This window comes from Drosophila mojavensis, unplaced genomic scaffold (genome assembly GCF_018153725.1).
Source record: "Drosophila mojavensis isolate 15081-1352.22 unplaced genomic scaffold, ASM1815372v1 contig_80, whole genome shotgun sequence".
Taxonomy (NCBI): Eukaryota; Metazoa; Arthropoda; class Insecta; order Diptera; family Drosophilidae; genus Drosophila; species Drosophila mojavensis.
Window position 1 is genome coordinate 15,881,385 of NW_025318906.1, and position 22,806 is coordinate 15,904,190.

The 22,806-nt window shown below is 39.2% G+C and overlaps 3 protein-coding genes and 1 non-coding gene across 15 annotated transcripts in view; 1 reads left to right on the forward strand and 3 right to left on the reverse strand.

The window, feature by feature from the left end:
• The window catches only part of LOC6580134 (protein hu-li tai shao), a 32,589-nt gene extending 20,969 nt beyond the window's left edge, over positions 1 to 11,620 (reverse strand). For 3 of the 10 annotated variants that reach the window (XM_015164107.3, XM_015164113.3, XM_002005962.4), the window contains exons 1-2: positions 10,130 to 10,686; positions 4,355 to 4,408 (exon numbers count right to left, since the gene is read on the reverse strand). The gene's annotated coding sequence lies outside the window, so the exon portion shown is untranslated. Of the gene's footprint in view, positions 1 to 4,354; positions 4,409 to 10,129; positions 10,716 to 11,517 lie in introns of those variants that run through there. The other 7 variants (XM_015164109.3, XM_015164106.3, XM_015164108.3 and 4 more) reach the window with 7 other exon arrangements.
• On the forward strand, positions 33 to 105 carry Trnav-aac. Its single transcript has one exon. It is a non-coding gene; the product is annotated as a tRNA-Val (tRNA).
• A 202-nt stretch (positions 11,621 to 11,822) lies between the features above and the next one.
• Positions 11,823 to 13,925, reverse strand: LOC6580138 (serine palmitoyltransferase 1). Its single transcript, XM_002005963.4, has 6 exons — positions 13,759 to 13,925; positions 13,587 to 13,644; positions 13,034 to 13,524; positions 12,640 to 12,967; positions 12,208 to 12,573; positions 11,823 to 12,146 (listed from the first exon to the last, which is right to left on the reverse strand). The coding sequence occupies exons 2-6, from the start codon at positions 13,632 to 13,634 to the stop codon at positions 11,982 to 11,984; spliced, it is 1,398 nt and encodes a 465-aa protein (XP_002005999.1). The 5' UTR covers positions 13,635 to 13,644; positions 13,759 to 13,925; the 3' UTR covers positions 11,823 to 11,981.
• Positions 13,926 to 14,344: 419 nt separating this feature from the next.
• Positions 14,345 to 22,802, reverse strand: LOC6580139 (heterogeneous nuclear ribonucleoprotein U). 3 transcript variants are annotated; one of them, XM_032729587.2, is made up of 10 exons: positions 22,361 to 22,802; positions 21,340 to 22,116; positions 20,202 to 21,074; positions 19,639 to 20,138; positions 18,963 to 19,091; positions 17,517 to 17,688; positions 15,742 to 16,658; positions 15,468 to 15,669; positions 15,153 to 15,235; positions 14,345 to 15,083 (listed from the first exon to the last, which is right to left on the reverse strand). In XM_032729587.2, the coding sequence occupies exons 1-10, from the start codon at positions 22,512 to 22,514 to the stop codon at positions 14,910 to 14,912; spliced, it is 3,981 nt and encodes a 1,326-aa protein (XP_032585478.1). In that variant the 5' UTR covers positions 22,515 to 22,802; the 3' UTR covers positions 14,345 to 14,909. The 3 variants fall into 3 exon arrangements, with proteins under 3 accessions (XP_032585478.1, XP_032585477.1, XP_015019601.1); XM_032729586.2 differs by having other exon boundaries at positions 14,345 to 15,086; XM_015164115.3 differs by lacking the exons at positions 14,345 to 15,083; positions 15,153 to 15,235; positions 15,468 to 15,669; positions 17,517 to 17,688 and having other exon boundaries at positions 16,493 to 16,658.
• Between the last annotated feature and the right edge of the window lie 4 nt (positions 22,803 to 22,806).

Below are 22,806 nucleotides of genomic sequence, written 5' to 3' on the forward strand. Positions count from 1 at the left end.
ATGTAGAGCATTTAGCTGAAACACACACAACTGTTTCCGTGGTGTAGCGGTTATCACATCTGCCTAACACGCAGAAGGCCCCCGGTTCGATCCCGGGCGGAAACATGTTACAACTTTTTTGGTGTTTTTAATACAAAATTATTTTTATTTTAACAAAGTTAGTGCTCTCTATAAATATGTTTTTATTAAACTCTCAAGCATACAATCGTGCATGGAATTATTAATTACAATAATCAGTTGTTACTTTGTGTGCTCTATATTCTCATCACATCTTGCCAATTTTGTTTGTTTTGCTAAGCAGCTCGCTTTCTTGATCTCTTTTCCCTTTTCTTTGTCCGCCTTTCTGCACAAAGTCACGCGACTCACGCAAGTCGCGTGCCTTGCATCACAATACAATAAAATTCTCTCGAGAAGTTGGCGCCGTTGCATGACGCCAAAGATTAACCGATCTCTGACAAATGAAATGCTTTAAGTAAAAATATAGCATACATAATACAGGCATGAAAGCAGGCCAGACAAGTGAACAAACAGCAAACAGACAAACGGAAGGACAGACGGACGGACGAACAGACAGACAGACAGACAACACACTTGGCGTGTGTCAGTCTGACAACAACAAACAGTTCACTTGTTCACTGTTTATATTTATGATCGGTTTGGTTCTTCGTTTTAATTTCTTTTAAAAACGGGTATATTGGTTCGTTTTGCTGTGCCTGCGTCTTGAACAGTTTTATCGCTTCAGAAGCAAAAATTTAAAGGCTGAACGGATAACAACTGGAATGAGATCTTATCTAATGAAACTGTTCCCTATATACATTCCCCAGAGAGTATTACATAGTCGTTTACAGCCCTCTGTAACATTACAGCTCTTTCTTATTGCATTATTTTCGCTTCTGTCCGCCAAGATTTATATGAGTTTTCAATGGACAAGTGGCATTAGACAGACAGTTGAATGTTTCATATGTTTTATATATATTTGTCATCGACCCAATCTCAAAGTCTTGACTCACTTGGAGAACAGCCAACAAACAAGTTGATATCATTTATATATAAATCTGTACATGAGAGATAACATACATATCTATGAGAAATTTTAAGAACTAATTGATATTCACGCATTGCCCAATTGACGGAGGGTGAAAAGATGCTATTGTTAGTGTCGGCTGATTGTTAAGAAATCAATGGAAATTTATTTAAATCAATCAATCTTAACCGAAGTATAGAAGACATATGATGGAAATATATAGAAGACTTATGCGTGCAACAATAGAGAAGATAGCTTAGGCAATACAAATTTTTTAATGTTGAATGATTAGCCAATATCTTTCTTATATGACTTCTTATATTCAGTTAAAGAATTGGAGAAGATTTACAATACAGAACAACATTCAACTAAATAAAATATTCAACAGAAAGTGAAACTGTTTTGGGATGAATTTAATTCTGAGTAATAATCAAATTCATCAGATAGAAAATTGCTTGAGCAACTACAAATGTTTACTCTTATAATTTTTGCTTAGTAAAACCAATTTTAATCTTGTTAAAACACATTTCGATCTTTTCATTCTCAACTGCTTCCGCATGTCCATTTAATAGGAAACCTGCACACCTGCAGACCTATTAAAGTTCCATTAGGGCTTGCAAATATGTACCTACTAATCGTTCACCAATTACTAACGGTGCAAAGGCCCTCCTGCACACTGGCATTCGCCCATTGATTATCTGGGTCTCGAAATAACAGTTAACACGCGCATTGCCTGTGACACATGTGTGTCGCAGTTGACGTGTTGCCAGGCGGACAGACAGCCATGGCCCACAAGTTCAACGACACGAAACCAGCCTTAGAGGAGACAGCTTAAGCTAAGCAAACCAAACCAACCACCGTCCGCCCAGCGTATAAACTGAATTCCACGCGCCAAAGTACCTGCCACACCCCGTCGCACATGCAGCAAAACCTTTACTTTTTTATGTGAATATCCCTCTCATTTGTTGCCTCAGAATTCGTCGCCGGCTGCCATTATGAAATTTGTAGCCGGCGCCAAGCGCCAAATCATAGAAATGTGGCGCCACGGTTAGCCAGAAGAGAAGGAGCGAGAGAGAGGGAGAGCGGACGACTATTTGAGCAGCGCGTATAACACGCGAGAGTCGTAAAAAGGTCCTTGTTGGCCTGCGTTTTAGGCTGAAATAACAGGAAGTGACGTCACCGCTCTTGGAGGGTGAAATATTTATTTGCTACTTTAAGTGCTTTGTTTTTATCGTGGGGGGTTGAACAAATACAGATAGAGTGAGAGAGGGTGGGGGGCGTTAGTGGGGTTGTAGAGCATATAATTAAGCATGATGTCATGTTGTAGAAATGCGAGAGGTCATTGACATAACGCCGCGTGCTTAGGCAGGACACAGGAAGCCATACAATGTTAAGGACAAACATGGGAAATATGTAATAAATAAACAAAAATGAAATTATGATTATGGGCAGGTGAATGGGAAGCAATTTTTATTTATACTAATATTTTTTGCTTTTATTTTTTTAAATTTATATTAATTTTTATTTATTTATTTTTAGATATATATATACATTTTGTTTTTAATATTTTGTATACTTTTATTTATTTTTGTGTAAATATTTTTAAATTATTAATTTTTTTAATTATAATTTTTTAAATTTTTAATTAAGTAATTAATTTGTATTATTTTTATTTATTTATATTTTAATACTTATTATTGTTATTTTTTTTTTTTTTTTTTTTTTTTTAATATTATGACATATTTTGAATCTTTTTGGATTATTCTAATCATAGGTTTTTCTCAATTTTTATTTTTAATAAAAAATAAACCTATTTTCTACAATTAAATTTAATTACTCCACTCATTTATCAAATCAAAACGGAATTGTAGAGTAAAATGTAAAAAGCTTTAAGCCAAATACAATAAAGCACTACTCATTTTGCTCTTTTATTGCCAAGTGGGTAAAAAGCATTAAAGCAATGTATGATAATAAAATCAAATGGAGGAAAGAAACCGAGGCAAAGGCAGAGGCAAAAAAAAAAAAGTTGTTTCGTCTGGTTCAATGACCCATTTATTTAACTGCTTGGCCTGGATGACCGTATGGATAGATGTATGGATGGATGGACATGGGCCAAATGCGCACAAGCGAGCTCAACTTTCAAGTTGAACGAGAAAACGGGAAAGAAAAATAAAAACTATCATCGTTTTTATTATATGTTCAGTCCCAACTCTAACTCCATCCCCTCCCTCTTTCACAATCTTTTATCCGTTTTGATACTCGTGCCAAATCGCAAACAGTTAGAGTCTATCAAAAATTGCTTGAGCTGCGTAGTTTAAGCCTTGAATGACATAAACCATATGCACAAAGGAGCGTGTCTTTACATCATTTTACAGCTAGATTAACTCCAACTCTCTTTTAACTTAGTTATGATTATCTCAAAAAAAAATTTTTTATATTTATCTATTATAATTTTTTTTATTTTATTAATTAATTCCATAGTATTATTAGTACAATCCACATTATATAATCTACCATTTAATTTTACTGTCAAAATTTGACTTCTCAATGAAAGTGAAATGAGATTCCCAACCGGAATCGAACGCTTGAATAAATTATAAATGTTTGTAAATAAATATTTGGCAAACTAGCAACAGAAATGCAAATTCAACAAAAACTGGTTTTCGCCCAGTGACATCATTCGCCCAGTCTGCCGATTATTATTATTAAAAACGAGATATGACAAGAGTAAAAACTTGAGAAAATATAAATTGCAAACGACACATATCACTTAAGTTTTTTCCTCCCTTTTTTTTTGACAGTCAAAACTTAATTATGGCAATTATAATGCCATAAGTTCAAAGAGGAACAACAACAAAAATAAATGAAAAGAGGAACAACAACAAAAATAAATGAAAAACTGAGAGCTCAACTCGAAATGCGCTAATAAATGTTCTGTTCTCTGTTTCCATCTCTTTTTTGTTTCACTCCCTCTCTCTCTCTCTCCCACACTGCCCTGCGTGCCTCAAGCATATGATGCAAGAGAAATGTCAACAAGAAAAACGATAGTAGCTCAAGCGAGAGAGAGAGAGACAGACAGATTTCCAGCAGTGCCGCTGCTGAGGAATAGTGTAAAGTGTAAAGAGCAAAGAAGAGTGTAGATAAATCATTCACAATAATCATTTGCACATTTTGAAACGTAAATGTTTGCACGCCGATAACACGCAGTGAAGTCAAGAGTTATGTTGCCTCTTGGCACGTTTGTTTACTCTCCACTTGCGACTTATCGTTATCGATATTGAAGGCGAGTCCACGAGCAGAGAAAAGAAAATGCAAATAAATAAAACTCACCTTAAAACCGAATACTTTGCAATTTATTTTGTACAAGTTTCCTTTCTTTTCTGCCTGCAATAGAATACAGAGAAAACGCAGCATAAATAAAAATGTGTAATGAAGGTGAAGAAGAAGAGTAGAGAGTGACAAATAGTGACAACATTTTTATGACCCTCGCACAGCAAACAAACTAACCGCAAAATGCAGCATAAAAAATAAAACAAGTATAAATATGTTGCAGTCGGGCGCAACCGACTGTTTGATACTTTACTATGTATACATATATATACAGATATACAAATTTATATATATATATACATCTATGTATATATTTGTAGTCTAGGCAAGCAAAGCTGAAAATTATTGATGCCGCGCGTTCGCAACAACAACTAAGTCGAATGATGTCATGCAAATATTTTTAGCTAGCAGCGCGCGCGTTTAAATACTTTTTTTTCCGTATGTGTACAACACCCAAGGGGGTGGGGCTGGGACTGCTGCTGGCGTAAGAGAGCGACAGAGTGCGAGCGAGAGAAGAGTACGGCAAACAAAATAATTGAAATATTCATTGCCTGCCTCTGGTGTCAGGCTGGTAACTTATACGGCCATTTCCTTTTACACACACCCCCCCACACGCGCACGTACACCTATTTTAAAGGTGTTTCCAATTCATTATACTCCAACCTATTTTCATAAATAACTTTTGTAATAACAATTTCACGCTTTCTACATATTTTTGCATATTAATTGCAAGCACTTGATGAACTAATAATTTTTTGGTGTGTTTTTGTTTAAAAAATAAAAATTGATATACACATAAAAAGAAAAATAATTAATAAAATAAAATTTAGTCGAATTTCGCAAGCTATTTTATCTATATTTGTATTAATTTAAATTAATACTATGTTTTAATTTAAATTCCAATCTCTCTTGTACAGAATCGTAAAATTGCTATAATTATTCAAACTGTTTATAAACTCGTGTTTAACAGTGCTTTATAATTAAAATTTTCTCAAGTGTAGCAGTAAAACTGTTGGCCGTGTCCACTGTTTTCAAAACGCGCATTCATTGAATGCCAAACAAATAAAAAAGTAAAAAAAATTATTTAAAAAAAAAGCCGTTAAAGCGCATATCAAATGCCAAGTACCAGCCATATAGTTTCAGGAATTTAAAGGAATTTTACACACAATTTTTAATACAATAATAATAATAATAATGTTTAATAATAATGCGTGCATTGCATGCAATGCAACTGCAGCTGCTGCTACCGGTGTTAATTAACAATTTCATTTAAGAGCCTCGCTAACATGCTTGCCATTATTCACACTAAAAGAGCCGACGTCTAAATGTCTGGCAAGCAACTAAATACATACATAAAAGATAAACTAGAAAATAAAAAACTCTATGCATGCATAAAATATAAACTATAAAAGCCAACTATTATATAAGCAATTCCAGTTGAAATTTTGCTTTCGTGTGCTTCACAACATTTTGCATTATGAATTAATATGCAATATGATTTTGTGGCTGTTGTTGTTGTTGTTTTTGCTACAAGAGTTGTGGCCGGCCTTTGTCTATATTGTTATTGTTATTGTAGTTGTAAATTGACTTTTTATTATGCCGTTTGTGGCTCTTTTGTTGCAACATCATTGGTCTAAAGGCTTTATGTATTTATATATATAAAAAAAAAAAACGAGAGATATAAAACGAGTTTTTCTTTTATATTCATGTGATGACTTGAAGAGATGTATAAATCAAACACAAAAGAAACGAGTTTTATAGCAACCAGCTTTTGTTAGCTTTTTTTTTTCTCGAGAACCAAAACAAAATTCCAAACCAAAAGAACTGTTGTTCAAATGTTTTCAGTGTTGTAAATTATTTAAATTTGACAATTTCCCTTCTTCCTTCAATTTCTTCCTTGTTCCGTTTCCATTCACAGCTAAGCTTGTTTTTCTACATTTTCCAGCACGGTTGTTGACACAAAGCTCAGTAACTATATATTATTGTTTTTTTCCCATTGAAATTACATTAATCACATTGCAAATTGTGGCAATCAGCGACGATTTTCCCACGCCTCCATTTTAAGCTAATGAAAGGAAATTAACCCAAATATCCCAATTGAAATTTTAGCTCAGCAAAATGAGAACAAATGAAGATAATAATAGTCTTATATACTTTTAATTTAAGACAGTTTCAATTGGCAGACAGAGAGACCGAGAGAGGCTGCACAGGCTTTAAGATCTTTCTTTCTTTCTTTTGCTCTGAACTTGATGCAGGCCGTTTAATAGGGTATATTGTTTTAGTGATAATGTTTGTAATAGTGTTTGGTAATGACACATTGAGATTAAAGAATTTATATTAGAAAATAAAAAGCCCAAGATAATAGAACAATGGTATTCATTATATATTTGATTTCCAGACTGCATTTTCCAATAAAATTTGAAATATTTTAGAATAGAATGGAACTTGAAATAAAGATGTCTAAAACATAGGAGTATTCTGTCCCACTCACTAGTTAGGGCTTAGAGCTAAAAGCTTAGACTAAAAGCGGCTAGTAAATAAAAAAAAATAAAATAAATGATAGCTTAATAAAAATGGTAAATACCAAGATTAAAACTAATAAATAAAAAATATAAAATAAATTTAGACATTTATTAAATATTTGAGCTAAGCTTAGAGCATCTATTTGTCGTGCATTCATTCCTGGGCTTGTTTACTTCTTTTCTTTTTGTCTACATTTTTGTTCTTGGCCTCTGCGTACTCTGTGCTCGTTATATGCCACTCGAGCCCAGTCTCTTCCTCTCTCTCACACTCTCTTGCAGTCTGCCTCTCTCCTTCACAACACTTGGCCATGTATAATTAACAGCATGCTTGTCGTGCCTGAGCTTTTGCAGTCGTCACTCTCTGTCTGGCTGTCTGTCTGTTGTTTCTGTCCCCTGCGCTCTTGCGCCTTCTTGATATTTCTTGTAAGATTTAGTTATGCTGCTGCAGCGCATCAGAGTTTACTGTTATTGTTGTTGTTGTTTCACCAGCCTGTCTGTTGCAACTGTACATTTGTCTGTTGTCTCTGTTGTGTTATTGTTGTTGCTTGTATTATTGATGAGGAGCTGCAGGCAACAACAGCCACAGTAGAACCCAGAAACATCTCTTTTTAATCTCACTTCTATGGACATAGGTGTTTGTATATACACACACATAGTATGTGTGTGTGTGTATCGCACGTACGCTACTTTTTTTTTATTTATGCATTTGTTTGCCTCTCGCTTGATGCATTTGTCTAGCTGCAGCAGCGGCGGCTGCTCAATTGCCCAAGGCAAAGACGAGTTTACTTTACCTTTCACGCTCTCTCGCTCCCTCTGCTATCTCTCTCTCTCTCGTCTACTTTTCGCTTCTTTAGATAAATCGTTTGGTATTAGCGCGCGCTGTAACAGGATTGTCAGAGACCCACGACCATTGAAGCAACAAACGAAGGTTCGGTTCAATTAATCAAATGGAACGTCACAATTATGCATTTAATCTCCAAACATTTTATAACAATTAATCACAGCCTGACATCCAGTGACGTCACTCAAATCGGAAATTAGATAAGCCCAGCTAGCGTACGCTCGAGTAAACAATTTTTACTCACAATTCTCAAATAAATAAATCAAAATTATGTATATTTTTATAGTAATTATTGTAAGTTACGAAGTTTCTATTCTACTTCCGTTACGTGCAAAGACATGACCAACAATAAAAAAAAAATAAAAATAAAAAAACGAATTCAAATCGAAACGAATGTGTCTCATTCAAGCATTTGTTGTCGCTACTTTTCTAGGTTGCCCCAGCCACACAATTGTTTACAGTTTTAACTATGCACTTCCTCCCACAAAAACAAACACACTCACATACATTCTCAGCCTTCTCTCCTTCTCTCTCTCTCTTTGTCTGTTTGTTTGCCTCATTCATTCAACACTTTAATTTGTCCACTGGAAATAACTAACTGTAGTAGCGCAATCTGACAATGGGTTTATTTTTTCTTCTTTTATTTTTGTCGTTTGCTTTGCACTGCTATTCTCAGCCACCCGCCCAAAGAGCGTCACAGCGCATAGCTTTTGTTTTCACCTGTTGAAAAGTTTGTCGGCAAAAATAATAATATAAAAACTTTTGCATTACATTAACAAACAAAAATCTCTTTATTAGATACAAATTCAACTACAATTGTACATTGTCGCTTACAGTAGCATTTTATTCAGTGCAAAAAGGGGGAATGAATAATACAAAGAAAAATCATAAACACAAATATATATTCATATATACACATATGCATATATACTTACACACACTCAGCACACATTTGGGCTGAATTGAAATAAATTATAAAACTCATCAACTGAAAGCATGTGTGTGTGAGTGTGTGTGTGTGTGCATATTTATGTATAAGTATTCGCAAAATTGAATTAGCAACAAAAGGCAGCGCGATTCATTAGAAAATGCGCGCTATGACGTCATTGAGCAGTTAATATACCTGATTTATCATGCGATCGAGCGCACAGCACATACGTAAGAGAGAGTCACTTGCTCATATATGTTATATCAACTTGATATGACTGATAACAGTGACTGCTCTGTCAATGACAAATACCAAGTACAAAGAATTCTCTACATACTTTTTTTCTTTTTTTTACACGTTTCGTTATGCTGTAATGGCTCTATCTCTGCCCCCCTTTCTCCCCATCGCTCTAATTGTTCTCTAATTGAAAGCAATAAGAATATGATCACATGAAAGAAAAAACAAAAAGAGAAAAAGAGGTCAACTTACTGCCGAATGTCTCACATTCAAATTTATTTGAATTGGATTTATATTCTTACTCGAAAAAAAATTCTGTCTAGAGAACCTCGCAAAAAAGGTTCTGATTAGAGAAAGTAGAGACTTTCGTCTCTGTTACATAGAATTTGCAATTATGTGGCTACACTGTCGATACAACAGCTGTTCGAACGGTTAACCGATAACCGATATTGATTGCCCAACTAATATCTACAGTGCTTGCAAAGCCATTATCGTCTGTCACTATTCAATAAAAACTAGTTTTCGATATTTACAAATCTGTTTATCACTTGCTCTACACAAAACTAGCTTTACGCCAAATCGCATGCAAAAGGCACAAAATAAAATAAAAACAGCAACAAAAACTGCAAAGAAACTTTGCAAAATAAAAGTAGGTCACCGGCGAGACTAAGAAACTTGTAAACAGATGCGCTACGAACAGCGGCAAAATGCATTAGACACGCGTAAGCGTAAATATTTGCCAGCACTTGCATGTGTATGTGTTTACTGATAAAGACGGCAGTTTAAATCAGAAACCTGTATGATGACATGTGTCAGACATGAATAGAAAGCTACAGACTGATATATCTATCCAGCTCCCACCCACCCGAAAGCAAATTAAGAGAGAGCGGTGAGAGAAAAGTCAAAAGTTCTTCATCACTGACAAGTCAAAGAAAAAACACAAATTTTCAGAACGAATATTGAAGACAAAGCATAAGAGAAAAATACACTCCTCCGGAATGTGCTTGACCAATCCCAAAATGTAAAAAAAATTTAACGAAAATTGTTGGTGTGAGTTAAAAGATGGCGTCACCGGTCAAACGGCAACCACGCATAACAGTAAACAGCGCGAGCTGTCTATACACATTTCGACACAAAAAATTAACCGAAAAGTGAATAATACAATTAAAAGCACACAAACATGCATACATAAATTAAAAGTAGGAAAAAAATAAGAATGATATGAAGGTAGACGGGCTCGTACTCACAGTGAATGTTTCGACTTCTGCTTTGACGTAGTCCTCGTTGTTTCTTTTCGCTTTTTCGTTCTTATTGCGTGCTGCTGGGACGTCGTTTACACAAACACAGACACAAGTTCGTCGAAACTGACAAGCACACGCGTTCGTTTTTCGGCTGCTTTATGTATATATTTGTATATACGTATGTAGTAAATAAATGAGGGGAGGAAAAAAGAACTATGAAATTAATTTTTATTTATTTAGCAATGATCGTGAATTGCACTACAATTTATTATTTGGCATTTGTTATCGCTTGCACTTTGCGCTAGCGGCAACACACGGCGGCAAGGGCTCTCTTTATAACGGCGTATCTAACAATGGCGGGTCTAAGTAACGGCACTTGCACAGCTCACCACGTTTAGCCCTTTTTTTTTTATTAATGCAAATTGCTTTTATCACATTTGAATAACCAACTTTAATAATGCAAAGTTGTATACACAGAAATTTAATCAAACGCCACCTTATGACATATAATTTCCTTTTATATTCAATTTCTGTAACGCACACGTCCGTCGCTCACAAGCGCACGTTAACAACAAAATGAAGATGAGAGAGTGCTTACTTGGACTGGAAGCGGTCTAGAACGACAGTGTTGGAAAACGATAAATGGGCGTAGCGATTACTAAATCGGATAATACACATACATATACAAGCCAATTTATTTTATGTTTCGTATATTAAATAAACAAAGAAAATTATACTTATGACATTTTTCATCGCTGTATATTTAATACATATAAAATATAAATTATTGAAGGCAAATGCATTTTTGTTTTTTCTGTTTGCGCAAAAGTGAGAGAGCGAGACAACTATATTGCATTTCTGGTGCTCTCTGGAAAATGACCGCAAAGCGGCCTGGAAATCATATCATCCTGCAACGCCCAAATCGAAAGGGAATATATGTATGTATGTGTATATGGCGTTTGTATGTATGTTGGTAATAACGAATCTGGTGATCAAAGCATGCGTCAAAAAACAGCGCCGCTCACGTACATAACGTACGAAAGGAATTGTCAAGTCCTGACGCGGCGACCACAAAATATGCGACACTTATAAGTATTCTGCAGAAGAGTGTGGAAAAACTATGTCAATTAAGTCAACCGCATATGATATGTGCGTCGATTATGTCATATTATTTATTCGAATACACATTCACACACAAACACACGAACGCAATTAACACTTTGGCGGCGTCTTCGCCACCGGTATGACGTGAAAAAATCGATTGGTGGTATTGTCTATGCTGTTGCTGTCTTTCACAACATAGTTTAAGCAAGCACCATAGACGTTTGATTGTTATTGATATTTTTTATTATTACGCGATTTACTAAAAATTTAATAAAATCTGGAACACTTACACTTATTAAATGCAAAAATCACACTGAAAATCACAGCGCGACGTGCGTACTCTCGATTCGGCTTCGTTTCTGAATGAGAGTGTGACCAAATGATAACAAAATTTAATGAAAAATGCAGCTAAGCAATCGATAAGAAATAACTCTGTAATGTTATTATAGCTCTGTTAGCGGATCTGTTAAGTTTAAATTTCGATTGCCAACAAAACAATAAATGTTAAGCAGAAAAATTGAAGATTAATTTTATAAAACTCACGTAATGGAAATATAATATGTTTTACAATATGTGTCAAATGCAAATAAAATAATTTTGTTAATTATATAAATTTTTATTTTGTAATTACTGTTCAAATACAATGTAGATTTAGTGCAAATATAATTTTAAAAGCATGTGCTGAGCTTTTGTCATAGGTCAACAAAAATAAACTAGGAACGCAATGAATTCAATTGTGGAAAACCGACCGAGCTTAAAGCTCAGCAATGGAAACGGCTTCAATAATATCGAAGGTTTCCCGAATGTCGTTATCGGTCAGCAATCGATTAACAACAATGCGAAGACTCGGACGAATCGGCTTGTGTTCCCTATTCCGCAAATAGGCGGCTTCCACAACGGCCACGCCTCGTTCAATGCACTTGAAAAGAAATAGAAACGGTTAGCCTTTAGGATATGAATATTAATATTCAATTTCTTACCTTGTCTGACACTTGGCTGAGCAGCTTGCTCTCTACTTCAAAGCTCTCACGGTCTTCGGCCAGGTACAAGTGCTTCACAGGTGACAGCTCGTCGCCGCCCAACTTCAATTTGGTAAATAATTTGAATTGTGTATGCACTTGGCGCGATCTCTCCTGCAGCTGGCTAAAGATTTGCGGTTCGCGCTCGAAGCGATCCAATGCTGAGATCGCCGCTTGGGTTAGCATTGGCGGCAACGATGCGGAGAAGATGTAACCCAAGCCGGACAGACGCTGGTGCTCGGCTATGAAATGCGAGCCCACACAAAAACCGCCAATGGTGGCCATGGAGCCCTCCATGCTCGCCGATATCAAATCGATTTCATCGCGCTTCAAAAAATGATTGTAAAAATATATAAGTTATCGATAAATTTAACGAAGACTTGGCACACTTACGTTGACATTGAAGTGCTCGGTTATTCCGCGGCCAGTTTGGCCTAAGGTGCCAAAAGATATGGTCTCGTCCAGGAATAGGCGCAACTTGTATTTCTTGCGCAGCTCCACCAGCTCTGGCAGCGGGCACAGCTTGCCCGTATTCATATAAATGCCCTCGACGACCAGGAAGCGACGCGTCTTTTGCGCCTTCTTTGGGTTCTGCTGATCACGTTTCTCCTGTTGCTGTAGCGAGCGCTCCAGGTCCTGCACATCGTTGTGCTTGAAAAACACAATGGTACTGCGCGAGGCATCCAGGCCCTTTTGTATGGCAAAGTTGACGGCTTCATCGCTGGAAGATTACAAAATCATGACAGATTAATAATAAACCAAATCAAGTGGAGTCTCGGCAACTTACACAAAGATAATGTCGCCACGCTTAGCATAGGCGGGTATGGCGCTGGCCACAGTGGAGAAGCCATAGGAGTAGACTATGGCCTCTTCCAGACCCATGAATTTGGCCAAGCGATCCTCCAGCTCCAGGTGCACATCCATGGTGCCGTAAAAGCCACGCGGGCCACACGACCCGACGCCGTATTTGCGTAGACACTTGCACGCCTCCTCCAGGATCTCATCGTCCTCGAGCAGGCCCAAATAGTTGTGGGAGCCCAGATTTAGGCAATTATGCCCATTGACCACTATGCGCTTGCCCACCCTCGACTCAACGAGGCGAGTGCGTAACAACGGATGATCCGGATCCGTGTCGGCGACCAAAGGCTCCGGTTCATACTGTTCAATTAGAGACTCCTGCTGCTCCTTGGACAGCCCACGACCGCCACGTTTATGCAAGAGCAATGCAATCACCGTGATCAGCAGCAAAGTCTCCAGCACCAGCGCATATGTGGGAGTCTGCAACAAAAACCCGCATATGCATTATTTCTATATAAATATGTTTATTAATTCCGACTCACATTACGAAAAATACTGCCGAGTTCATTAAACAACTGTATGCCCATCATTTTGATTTCCCTGCAAACAATGAAAAATCAATTAAAGCAATTGGGCAGGAAAAAAATGTCACGCCGTTTGTTGTTGCATGCGTCATGCCAACTGTTCTTATCGCATTTGCATGCTAACGAATACCTTAAGCATTAATGGACGGCCAGCGATATGTGTAATTATATTTTAACTTTGTATGTTATAGATAAAACACGCATTTACTCTTTAGCACACACAACTTTTATGTTTATGAAGCTAATATTTAGATTGCGACTGCGTGCGCCTATCGTCGGCTTTTATCGATTTCAACTTGACGTGGTGCGGCTCGATCTTCGATAGATATTGTACTGAACGAAACATATCGAGCTAGCGCCAATTTCAAGTGTATCGAAATTTAACATTAGCGATATGCCTCTAATAAGGGAGCTGTTAAAATATTTATTTGCATTTCATAAATATTTTGAGTTTGCTTATATATATTTTTTGAGTTCAATTCAATTAGAAATTCAATTCAATTGCCAAGCCCCATTTTCCCACAAATACATAATCATTAAATTCAAGACGATTTCAGTTTTTGTTTTGTTTTTGTATATAGATTTATTTGTTAAATTTATTTTGTTTTTAGTTTGTCTTCCAGCAATTCGTTAATGTATAAAAAATAAAACAATAATCATAATTAAACGTTAAACAAATTGTACTGTCCTAGATACGTAATGAGCCAAAAGAGAAGTTCAATTAACGTTCCTTTATTGCTTTCGTTTGGCAAAAACAAGGAAAAGTTTGCTAATTGGCGAAATAAACAAAATATTATAATATATATATATAAACCGTTTCACATAATATACAATCAATAAATGTAAGATTGGTTTGGATTTTCTGTGTGCTTTTTTTTGTTTTTCTCATTCCGAATGTTGCAATGAAAAAATTGTTGCAAGTAAAAAGTAAATATATTCTGCTTTTTCCTTTTTGCGTTTTCTTTAGTTAAAAAATCAACAGTTCTTTCGTCGTTCACCAATTTTGTTGTTTCTGTTTATATAGAGAGAGTGAGTGCGAGAGACAAACTGCTGTTAAAGTTGCTTTTGTTTGTTTGTTTGGACTTTTCAGACGCTTAAAAACTGGCTACACTAAATTTACGCTCGCTTTCTGTTTGTTTGATTTGTATTATGTTTAAAAACTATACTTTAAAGTTGGGTTTCCATCTTGTGGGGGTGTGTGTGTGTGTGTGTGAATGAATGGGGTTTTGCGACGGCAAAAAAAAGTGTGCACCGATTTATTAGCTGCTTCTTCTTCTTCTTCTATTTCTTGTCGACGCCCGCATTGGACTGTGTAGAGTATGAATATTGAGACCAATAATGATTGGTGGCACCGCCATCATTGTTGCCCGCTGCGCCCGCAGTGCCACCCACACTGCCACCACCCACATTATTGTTCGCTGCTCCCCCGCCGGCGCCCTGCTGATGTTGCTGCTGCTGCTATCGATGATGAATATAGAAATTAACGATTTATCGATATATTGTTGTTGGGAGACTGTTGCTCACCTGCCACCAGGACATCCATTGCTGTTGTTGCTGCTGTGGATCAGCGCCTTGCCAAGCGGATTGCTGCTGCTGGTTGCCATAACCTGCTCAATCAATATACAGACAATCAATCAATTAATCAATCAAGCGATGCCCCAACTGCCAACTGCCAGCTGCCTACTCATATTGGAACTCGCTCCATTAACCACCAGGCAAATAAATGAATTCCACGTCGAATATTAAATCAGATTTTATTTGCGGCACGACAACAGAGCGAGTTCTATAGGTAAGCAGTTGTAGCCAGGTGTTGTTGTTGTTGTTGTTGCTGCTACCTACCCTGCATCTGATTATAGTTCCAATATTGTTGTTGTTGTTGCTGTTGGCCTGCTGCGGTCTGATGCGTTTGCTGCTGCTGCTGATATTGTTGCTGCTGCTGTTGTGGCGGCTGCTGCTGCCAAACGCCGGCCGGCTGATGATGCGTCTGCTGCTGCTGTTGTTGGTGCTGGGCATAGGTGCTCCATTTGCCACTTAGCGCGGACTGCAAATCGAATAGAATAGAAACATTATATAGAATAATTGCTGGAGATGAGGTGAGTGTTTCACTGGTTACCTTGGAGCCGGACTGCTGACCTCCACTCGACTTGTACTGATCGTAGCTGGCTACCTGGGCCGAGTTATTGCCGTATTTGGGCAGCGCTTGTGCAGCTGACCGCTCATAGCCACCGCGACTATCTTCTTTGGTGTCGCGGTGGCCATGCCGAAAATCCCGTTGTTGATGATTACCGCCGCCGGAGCGATAGCTGCTGCTTTGGCTGCTGCCTCGGTTACGATCATTGCTGCCCAGCCGATTGCGATCATTGCCGCCGCGATCTCGATCGCGATAATCTCGCGAGCTGCCGCCACCGCCACCATAGCCGCGATCATCATAGCCACTCCTTCGATTGTTTTGCATCCAATTCTGTTGGCCACCACCACCACCGCCGCCGCCGCCGCCACCACCGCTGCCACCATAACCACGATTGCGATTATCATAGCCACGACTGCCGCCGCCCATGTTGCCTCCACCGCCATAGCCGCGATCATCATAGCCGCTTCGGCGATTATTCTGCATCCAGTTTTGCTGACCACCGCCGCCGCCGCCGCCACCACCGCTGCCGCCATAACCACGATTGCGATTGTCATAGCCACGGCTGCCACCGCCGCCTCCACTGCCGCCGCCGCTGGAGTAGCCACCGCCGCCACCTCCACCTCCGCCGCCGCGTCTCGAGTCGCTCCAGCGACTGTCGTGACGTTGTCCGCCATGATCCCGACGCCGGTCATCAAAGTGACGATTGCGATGCCTGTCATCGCGTCGATAATTATCGCGTCCGCCACGCGATCTCTTGTCACGCGACCTGTCCGCATCGATGGCCTTCTTGCCCTTCTCATTGTACTTCTTGACCTCGGCCTTGGCCTCGTCCCCGTTCAGCTCCGTGTAGATGATGTCGTCAAACCAGCCAAACTCCAGCGAGGGCAGCGTGAAATTGGCTGCAAAAAGAGTGTGTGAGCGTATGTTATTATCATGTCGAGCATTGTGCAACACTGGCAAAGAGTTTTCATCAATTTTATACACATTACACTTTAAAAGAGAGAGAGTAAGACAGGGGTAGACGGAGAGAGATAAAGTGGGTTGGGGAGACAGACAGTAAATTGGTGGGGAGGAGTAAGGGATAAAGGTAGGGGTGGTATCTTCAGCTGGCAATGTGTTCAAGGCAAATAAGTGAGAGAGAGTGAGACAGAGAGGGAGAGTGAAATAAAGCTTAAAGCTTCAGTTGAATGAACTTCTAAGATCGGATTTGAATAAATATTTAAAGAATATTCGAATATTGGTTGTGAGAAATAACGGACCACAGTGAAGCCCTCGTCTTAGAAAGCCTTTTTTACAGTTTTCACAGTTAAATGCAAATCGGACAAATATGGATATATAATAATTAAGATTCTCTTTTTGAAATACATTAGAGCTGCCAGCTGACTTTTTTTTTGTTTTTTTTTTTGGCTTTGTTTCTTAAAAGGAAATAATGATAATGATCTATATTGATGAAGTATAAAAAATGAATTAAAAGATGGCTTAGAATTACAGTAAAAAACAGTTACAAATACATAAGAGAATGCAGCTGCTTACAGGCTAATAAATATATAAGTTACATAAAATAAGCATTAAATATATTCTCTTTTTTTTTTGTAATATATGTACTCAATATATATTATATATATATACATATAGATATATTGTTTTATATTACGCACTAATAATTTGCCGTTTCTTAATTGATTCGTATATTTTTTTTTTGTTTATATTTTTTTTTTTTTTTTTCGTTGCTTGTGGTTGTGGTAGACAATATTTACCTCGTAAGTTATTTATTGTTGATTCTTTAACTGTAAAAGCATTTCCCTTTTCCTCTTTATCGGCGATGCGACGTTTCAATTCATCTTCGCCGGGTATGCAAACAACCGCAATACGCTTGAAGTCGCTAAAACCTTTCATTTTACGTCTCTGGGCCGAGGCATACGCATTCGTCTACAAGAATTATACAGTTGGTTGGTTGATTGGTTGGTTGTTTGGTCGGAATCGAGAGTTGTTTGATTGGTTGTTGTTGAATCGATTTGGATTTGGTTGGTTGGTTGTTTGGTTGAATGTTGTTGCGTTGTTGGTCAGTTGTTGGCCAGGTGCAGAAACACGTTGATGATTGCCGATTGCCTGGGATCGGGCTCGAATTGAGCCCACCACTTGGCGCCCAGGCTGACGTAGTTGTTCATGTTGTTGTTGTTGTTGTCGTTGTTCGCCCTCGCTTATAAACTAACACATACCTGAATTACATATATATACCTATATATATGTGTGTCTGTCTGTGCGTGTGTGTGTGTGTACGTTTGCAACTCCGCCAGGGAGTGGGCATTGCCATACACTACAAATATGCCCCGTGCTCAACTCACACTTCTGCATCGGATTGGCAGAACGAAACAACAGTTGACTCAATATATAGTAGCAAAAGAATTAACATATTTTTTTTATATATACATAACTGTATATATAGAGAGAGAGAATATTATATATATATAGTACAGCAGTGGCCTCTGTCGTTGGCATTTAGAGAGATAGAGAGTAGGTATAGTAGTAGAGGTAACTAAGACGATACGATTTTCATTTTGGATTGAATTGTGTGTAATTGTAGTTGTAGTTGTAATTGAATTGCTGTTGTTTATTTGTACTTTACTTACAGTGGCTTCCTTGCCGCACGCTCCCTTCCTTCCTTGCATCATCTTGCTGCCAATAACTCATACTCAACTTCATCTCTCCTCATCTCCATCTCACTGCCCTTCATCATCTACTGTCAACTGTTGCACCTAAAACTTATGCTTAATACAAATGCAAATACAAATACTTACACGCTTCAACACACACTCTTATATAATACTAAATTATCGGATCAACTTAATGCCTAACACATACCTTCACAGCTTTTCTGCTCTGTTGGCGTCGCTAGCGACGCTTGGGCTCTTCTCTCATATTATTATTAATTTTTTTTTCTTCATATATGAGCAATCAAATGCATATTTCAAATTTACAAAAACATAAAAATATAACAAAAATAATTTCCCTCTTTTTTTTTTTTTCTTTTTTTGAATAATCAGGGATTTTCCATCAACGCTTGTTTCGTGGTTTTTCGTTCGGTTCGTTTGTGTTTTAGTGTATTTTGTATGCGTGTGTGGGAATGTTCGTGTGTGTGTGAGTGAGTGTCTGGTTGTCTGTGTGTGCGTGTGTGCTTGTTGGTCATTTGTTTGATGTTTTACCTGATCGAGTATAAAATTGCGACGCCGCTTCATAGCAATGTCTTCCAGGCCGCCGAGGCTATTCAAGCAGATCTCGTACACCTTATCCCAGCGACCTTTGTGCACAGTTTTGCGCGATTCTCCATCAATCTACAAATAGAATATGTAAAAGAAAAAAAAAAACAAAAAATATTTAAACTAAGTTTTCACTTGCGATAAGAAACTATTAGTCATTATTGCTTCATGCAATGATTCACTTAACTATAATACTTAGAAAATATATATTTTGTATGATAATAAATGCCCGACTAGCATATACCCTGACCCTTGCACAGAGCTGCTATTGTACCTTTTTGTATTCTTCAGAGATAACTGTGCTTGTAATCCAAATCAAGAATATTTATACTTTATGACATTTGCCATGCTTTTTTCTACCTGTGACCTGCATTTCCACAAAATCTGAATACCCTGAATTTCCATATGCAATGGATTTATTGTTCATTTCTTTGGAAAACTAATAGGCAGCCCTTGAGCTTATATAGAGCTAAACCATATAAACTATCTGCTACCATAATAAGCATGAACAATAAAATATAAAAATATTACTATGTATACAATATCATAAATATTATTGGACTCTCTATAGTCTACTAGGCTATATTTATCCAGCTAAATCTCTATTTTCTTTCACACTTACCGTCATTTTGGCTATTATGGAATCAGGTCCAATGACTTCGTAACGCTTGTCGGCGTTCTCAGCGACATGCTTGAGTGTCCAGTGCGTCTTGCCAGCACCGGGCAGACCCACTAGCAGAATAACCTCGCACTCCTTGCGCGAAGCAGGACGCTGAGGACCGGGAACCAGTTGCTCGATGGGCACCAAAGCCAACAGTACATAACCCGGCAATAGGGCGACAGTGTCCCGTGGCACGGGCACAACATCCTCGTATTCCTCTTCAGCCGCTTGTGACTTTTCCGCAGACTTCTCTGTTTCAGATTCAGTTTTGGTACGCTTGTTGGGCGATGGGCCGTCCTCGTCCTCATCCTCAGCATTGGCTGACGCTTCATTGCTTTTGGCTGACTTTTTTGCCGCTGCCTCTGGCTCGGCTGCAGCCTCAGCATCAGGCACGCTGTCGCCATTGGTTACCGCTGCCGACTCAGTGGGCACAGCAGCTGTAGCTTCTGCCGCTTCCTCAGCTGAAAATGAAGAGAATTTTTTTTTATCATAAATGTCACATTAATTTCATTCAATCAACTCACCAGGTTCCATTGCCTGATCCTGCGATGCAGCCTCCGCGCCCTCAGCTTGTTCTGTCTGCTCCGATTGCGACTCTCCCTCGCCGCCAGCCTCTTTGGACTGCTCATCATCTTCAGTGGGTTTACTGCTTGCATCTGCATTGGCGTCTGCCTCTGCCTCCGCCACTTTGTCGCCATCTTCTTCGCCTGCAGCTGGTTTCGTTTCATCGTCCTTCTTCTCGGGCTCATCATCGTCAGCGGTCGCCTCGTCCAGCACCTTCCACTTCTCACCATCGTTGTCATCGTCTTTATGCGACTCGGCACGTTGCTTGCGACGCTTGCGTGTCGGCCGTTCGGCATTGACGAGCAGCTCCTCGGCATTGGAGAAGTTCACTGTGTACTCGTAGCCCTTGGTGACAATATGCGGAAAGAGAGCACCGTCCTCGCCCAGACTGCTCTTCTCAAACTCATGGGCAATGCCCAGATCTTCGCCATTCAGCGTGTACCTGATGTTGCACGGCGTGCTCTCCAGATCCAAGTAACATCCAATTACATCGTCCAGCTGATATGGTTTGCCATAATCTTTGAATTCGCCATTGTTGGCCTTTCGGCCGCTCTCGCAATAGCCATAGGAATGTTCAGCTTCGCCCAGCAACAGCGATGACTGCGGCGTTGAGAAGCCCACACGAAAGCCTCGCACATGCGGCTCATCACGGAAATGATGCGCATTCTCTGGCACAATCTCCTCCGACAATTGCACCTCAAAGCATACCTTGCCCTCGCGCACGCCGTAATTGGCGCGTGCACCAGACCAAATAAGTGAATAGATTTCCGGGGCCAATGGCTTTGCCGACGTAAAATTGGTAGAGTCAATGACCAAATGGATGTCAGAATCAACTGATGTGGGAAAGAAACAAATATAAATAAATTAATGAAAGCATTAATATATATTATTTGAAATAGATCATTATCCAGAGCTTAGCTTTGATTAGCTGAGCTATTGATGAAGATCTAAATTTCAGATCAGACTTCAGTTTTCAGATCTTTATTAAGAGCTTATATAAGCTAAACTCTTGATGATCTAAATGTGCCAAACCGTCAAATCCTCTAAGATTTAATTCCATTTTCATTTTGATTAATCAATGTGTAAAGTTTTACTTACACCAACTGAGGCCCACTTTGTTTTCCTCTATGGTGGGCTCATCCTCGACTACGGTGCGTTGCTCCTCCACAGCGGCACCACCTTTGGAGTCGCGCTTATCGCCGCTGCGACGTTTGGGTGAGCGCGAGCTGCTGCGCGAGCGAGTTTTACTGTGTGAACGTTTGCGTCGTTCGCTCGACTTTTCTTGCTCTTGCTCCGGCTGCTGTTGCTTGTCGTCCTCCTTGTCTGTTTTGGTTCCAGTGCCAGCATCATCATCCACATCCATTTTTTCACCATCGTTACCATTGGATTGGTGTGCGACTTTCTCCGCATCCGCATCAGCATTAGCATTAGCATTAGCATCGGCATCTGCATCTGCATCATTATTCTCTGCCTCTTGCGCTGCTGTTTCCGCTGGTTTGTTGAAATCATTGGAGTCTTCTTGATTTTCTGTCTCCATAGTTGTGGGTTCCTCTGCCATAGCAACATCTTCATCTTGTGTTGCTGTCGGTGCAGCAGAGTCCGTTTGCTCTTCTTCTTGCTCTGCGACCTGCTTGGCTTGATCTTCCGATTGCGCTTCCTGCTGTTCCTGTTCCTCTTCATGTTCATCCTCTTCAACTTCCTCCACTTCTGCTCCTGAAGCAGACTCAACTTCCGGCTCGGCTCCATGGTGTTCCTCCTCCGCCAGAGTCTCTAACTCTGGTTGAGTGGCAACTGGAGCTGCCGGCACCGGCGATGGTGATCGCGACATGGATCGCGTCCGACGCTGTCGGCGGCTAGGTGTAACTGGGGCGCCATCTGTCGTGAACAAAACAGAAAAATGTAAATCACATAAAATTCGAATTTGGGTTATATAAGGCGCGTTTACAATATACAAGACAAACACGTTGAGCCGAGTTACACGCACACACACATTGCAAACCGTTCAAAATTCTGTAGTACACATACATACATACATACACGGACACACACTCACACATTCAAGCATTCAGAGCCACAGTGATGCATACATACACACACACATGTACACATACTAGCTTACCTCCATCGCCGCCGCCGCCGGCAGCAGAACCTTCCACATGTGCTCTCAAGCGCTCGATGAGCACTGCTTTTACACCTTTGGTATCAAGACCACGCGTTTGTAACTCGGTACGCAGGTCTACCACTTTCATCTTATCCAACTTCGCCAAATCCATTTTTTCGCTTCAATCTTGAATGGCGGCAGCAGCGCGTCACGCACAAAAATATATACACACACACTCACGCGCACAACTGAGGCGAAATGAAAACGTATTATAGACGAAGTAAAAGCTATGCAATGAAAGCGCGTTTACTTAGAAAACGAATTATTTTGTTGCTATTTCGCAAATATAGCGAATCAAATCAATTTTCGCAATTGCATTCGCATTTATTGCGAATAAATAATGGCTAAAACCTATACCGAGAACGCGTTGATGTGAAGTTGGCTGCGATTAACAATGCACGGAA

Bases quoted from the DNA above. Each gene is read 5' to 3' on its own strand.
- LOC6580138 (XM_002005963.4), bottom strand. From the start codon at position 13,634: ATGATGGGCATACAGTTGTTTAATGAACTCGGCAGTATTTTTCGTAAT. The intron at 13,525-13,586 runs GTGAGTCGGAAT...TTTTTGTTGCAG, and splicing joins TCGGCAGTATTTTTCGTAAT to ACTCCCACATATGCGCTGGT. The intron at 12,574-12,639 runs GTAAGTGTGCCA...CATTTTTTGAAG, and splicing joins CCGAGCACTTCAATGTCAAC to CGCGATGAAATCGATTTGAT.
- LOC6580139 (XM_032729586.2), bottom strand. From the start codon at position 22,514: ATGGATTTGGCGAAGTTGGATAAGATGAAAGTGGTAGACCTGCGTACC. The intron at 22,117-22,360 runs GTAAGCTAGTAT...TGTTCACGACAG, and splicing joins CGGCGGCGGCGGCGATGGAG to ATGGCGCCCCAGTTACACCT. The intron at 17,689-18,962 runs GTAAAACATCAA...TAATTCTTGTAG, and splicing joins GCAATTTTATACTCGATCAG to ACGAATGCGTATGCCTCGGC.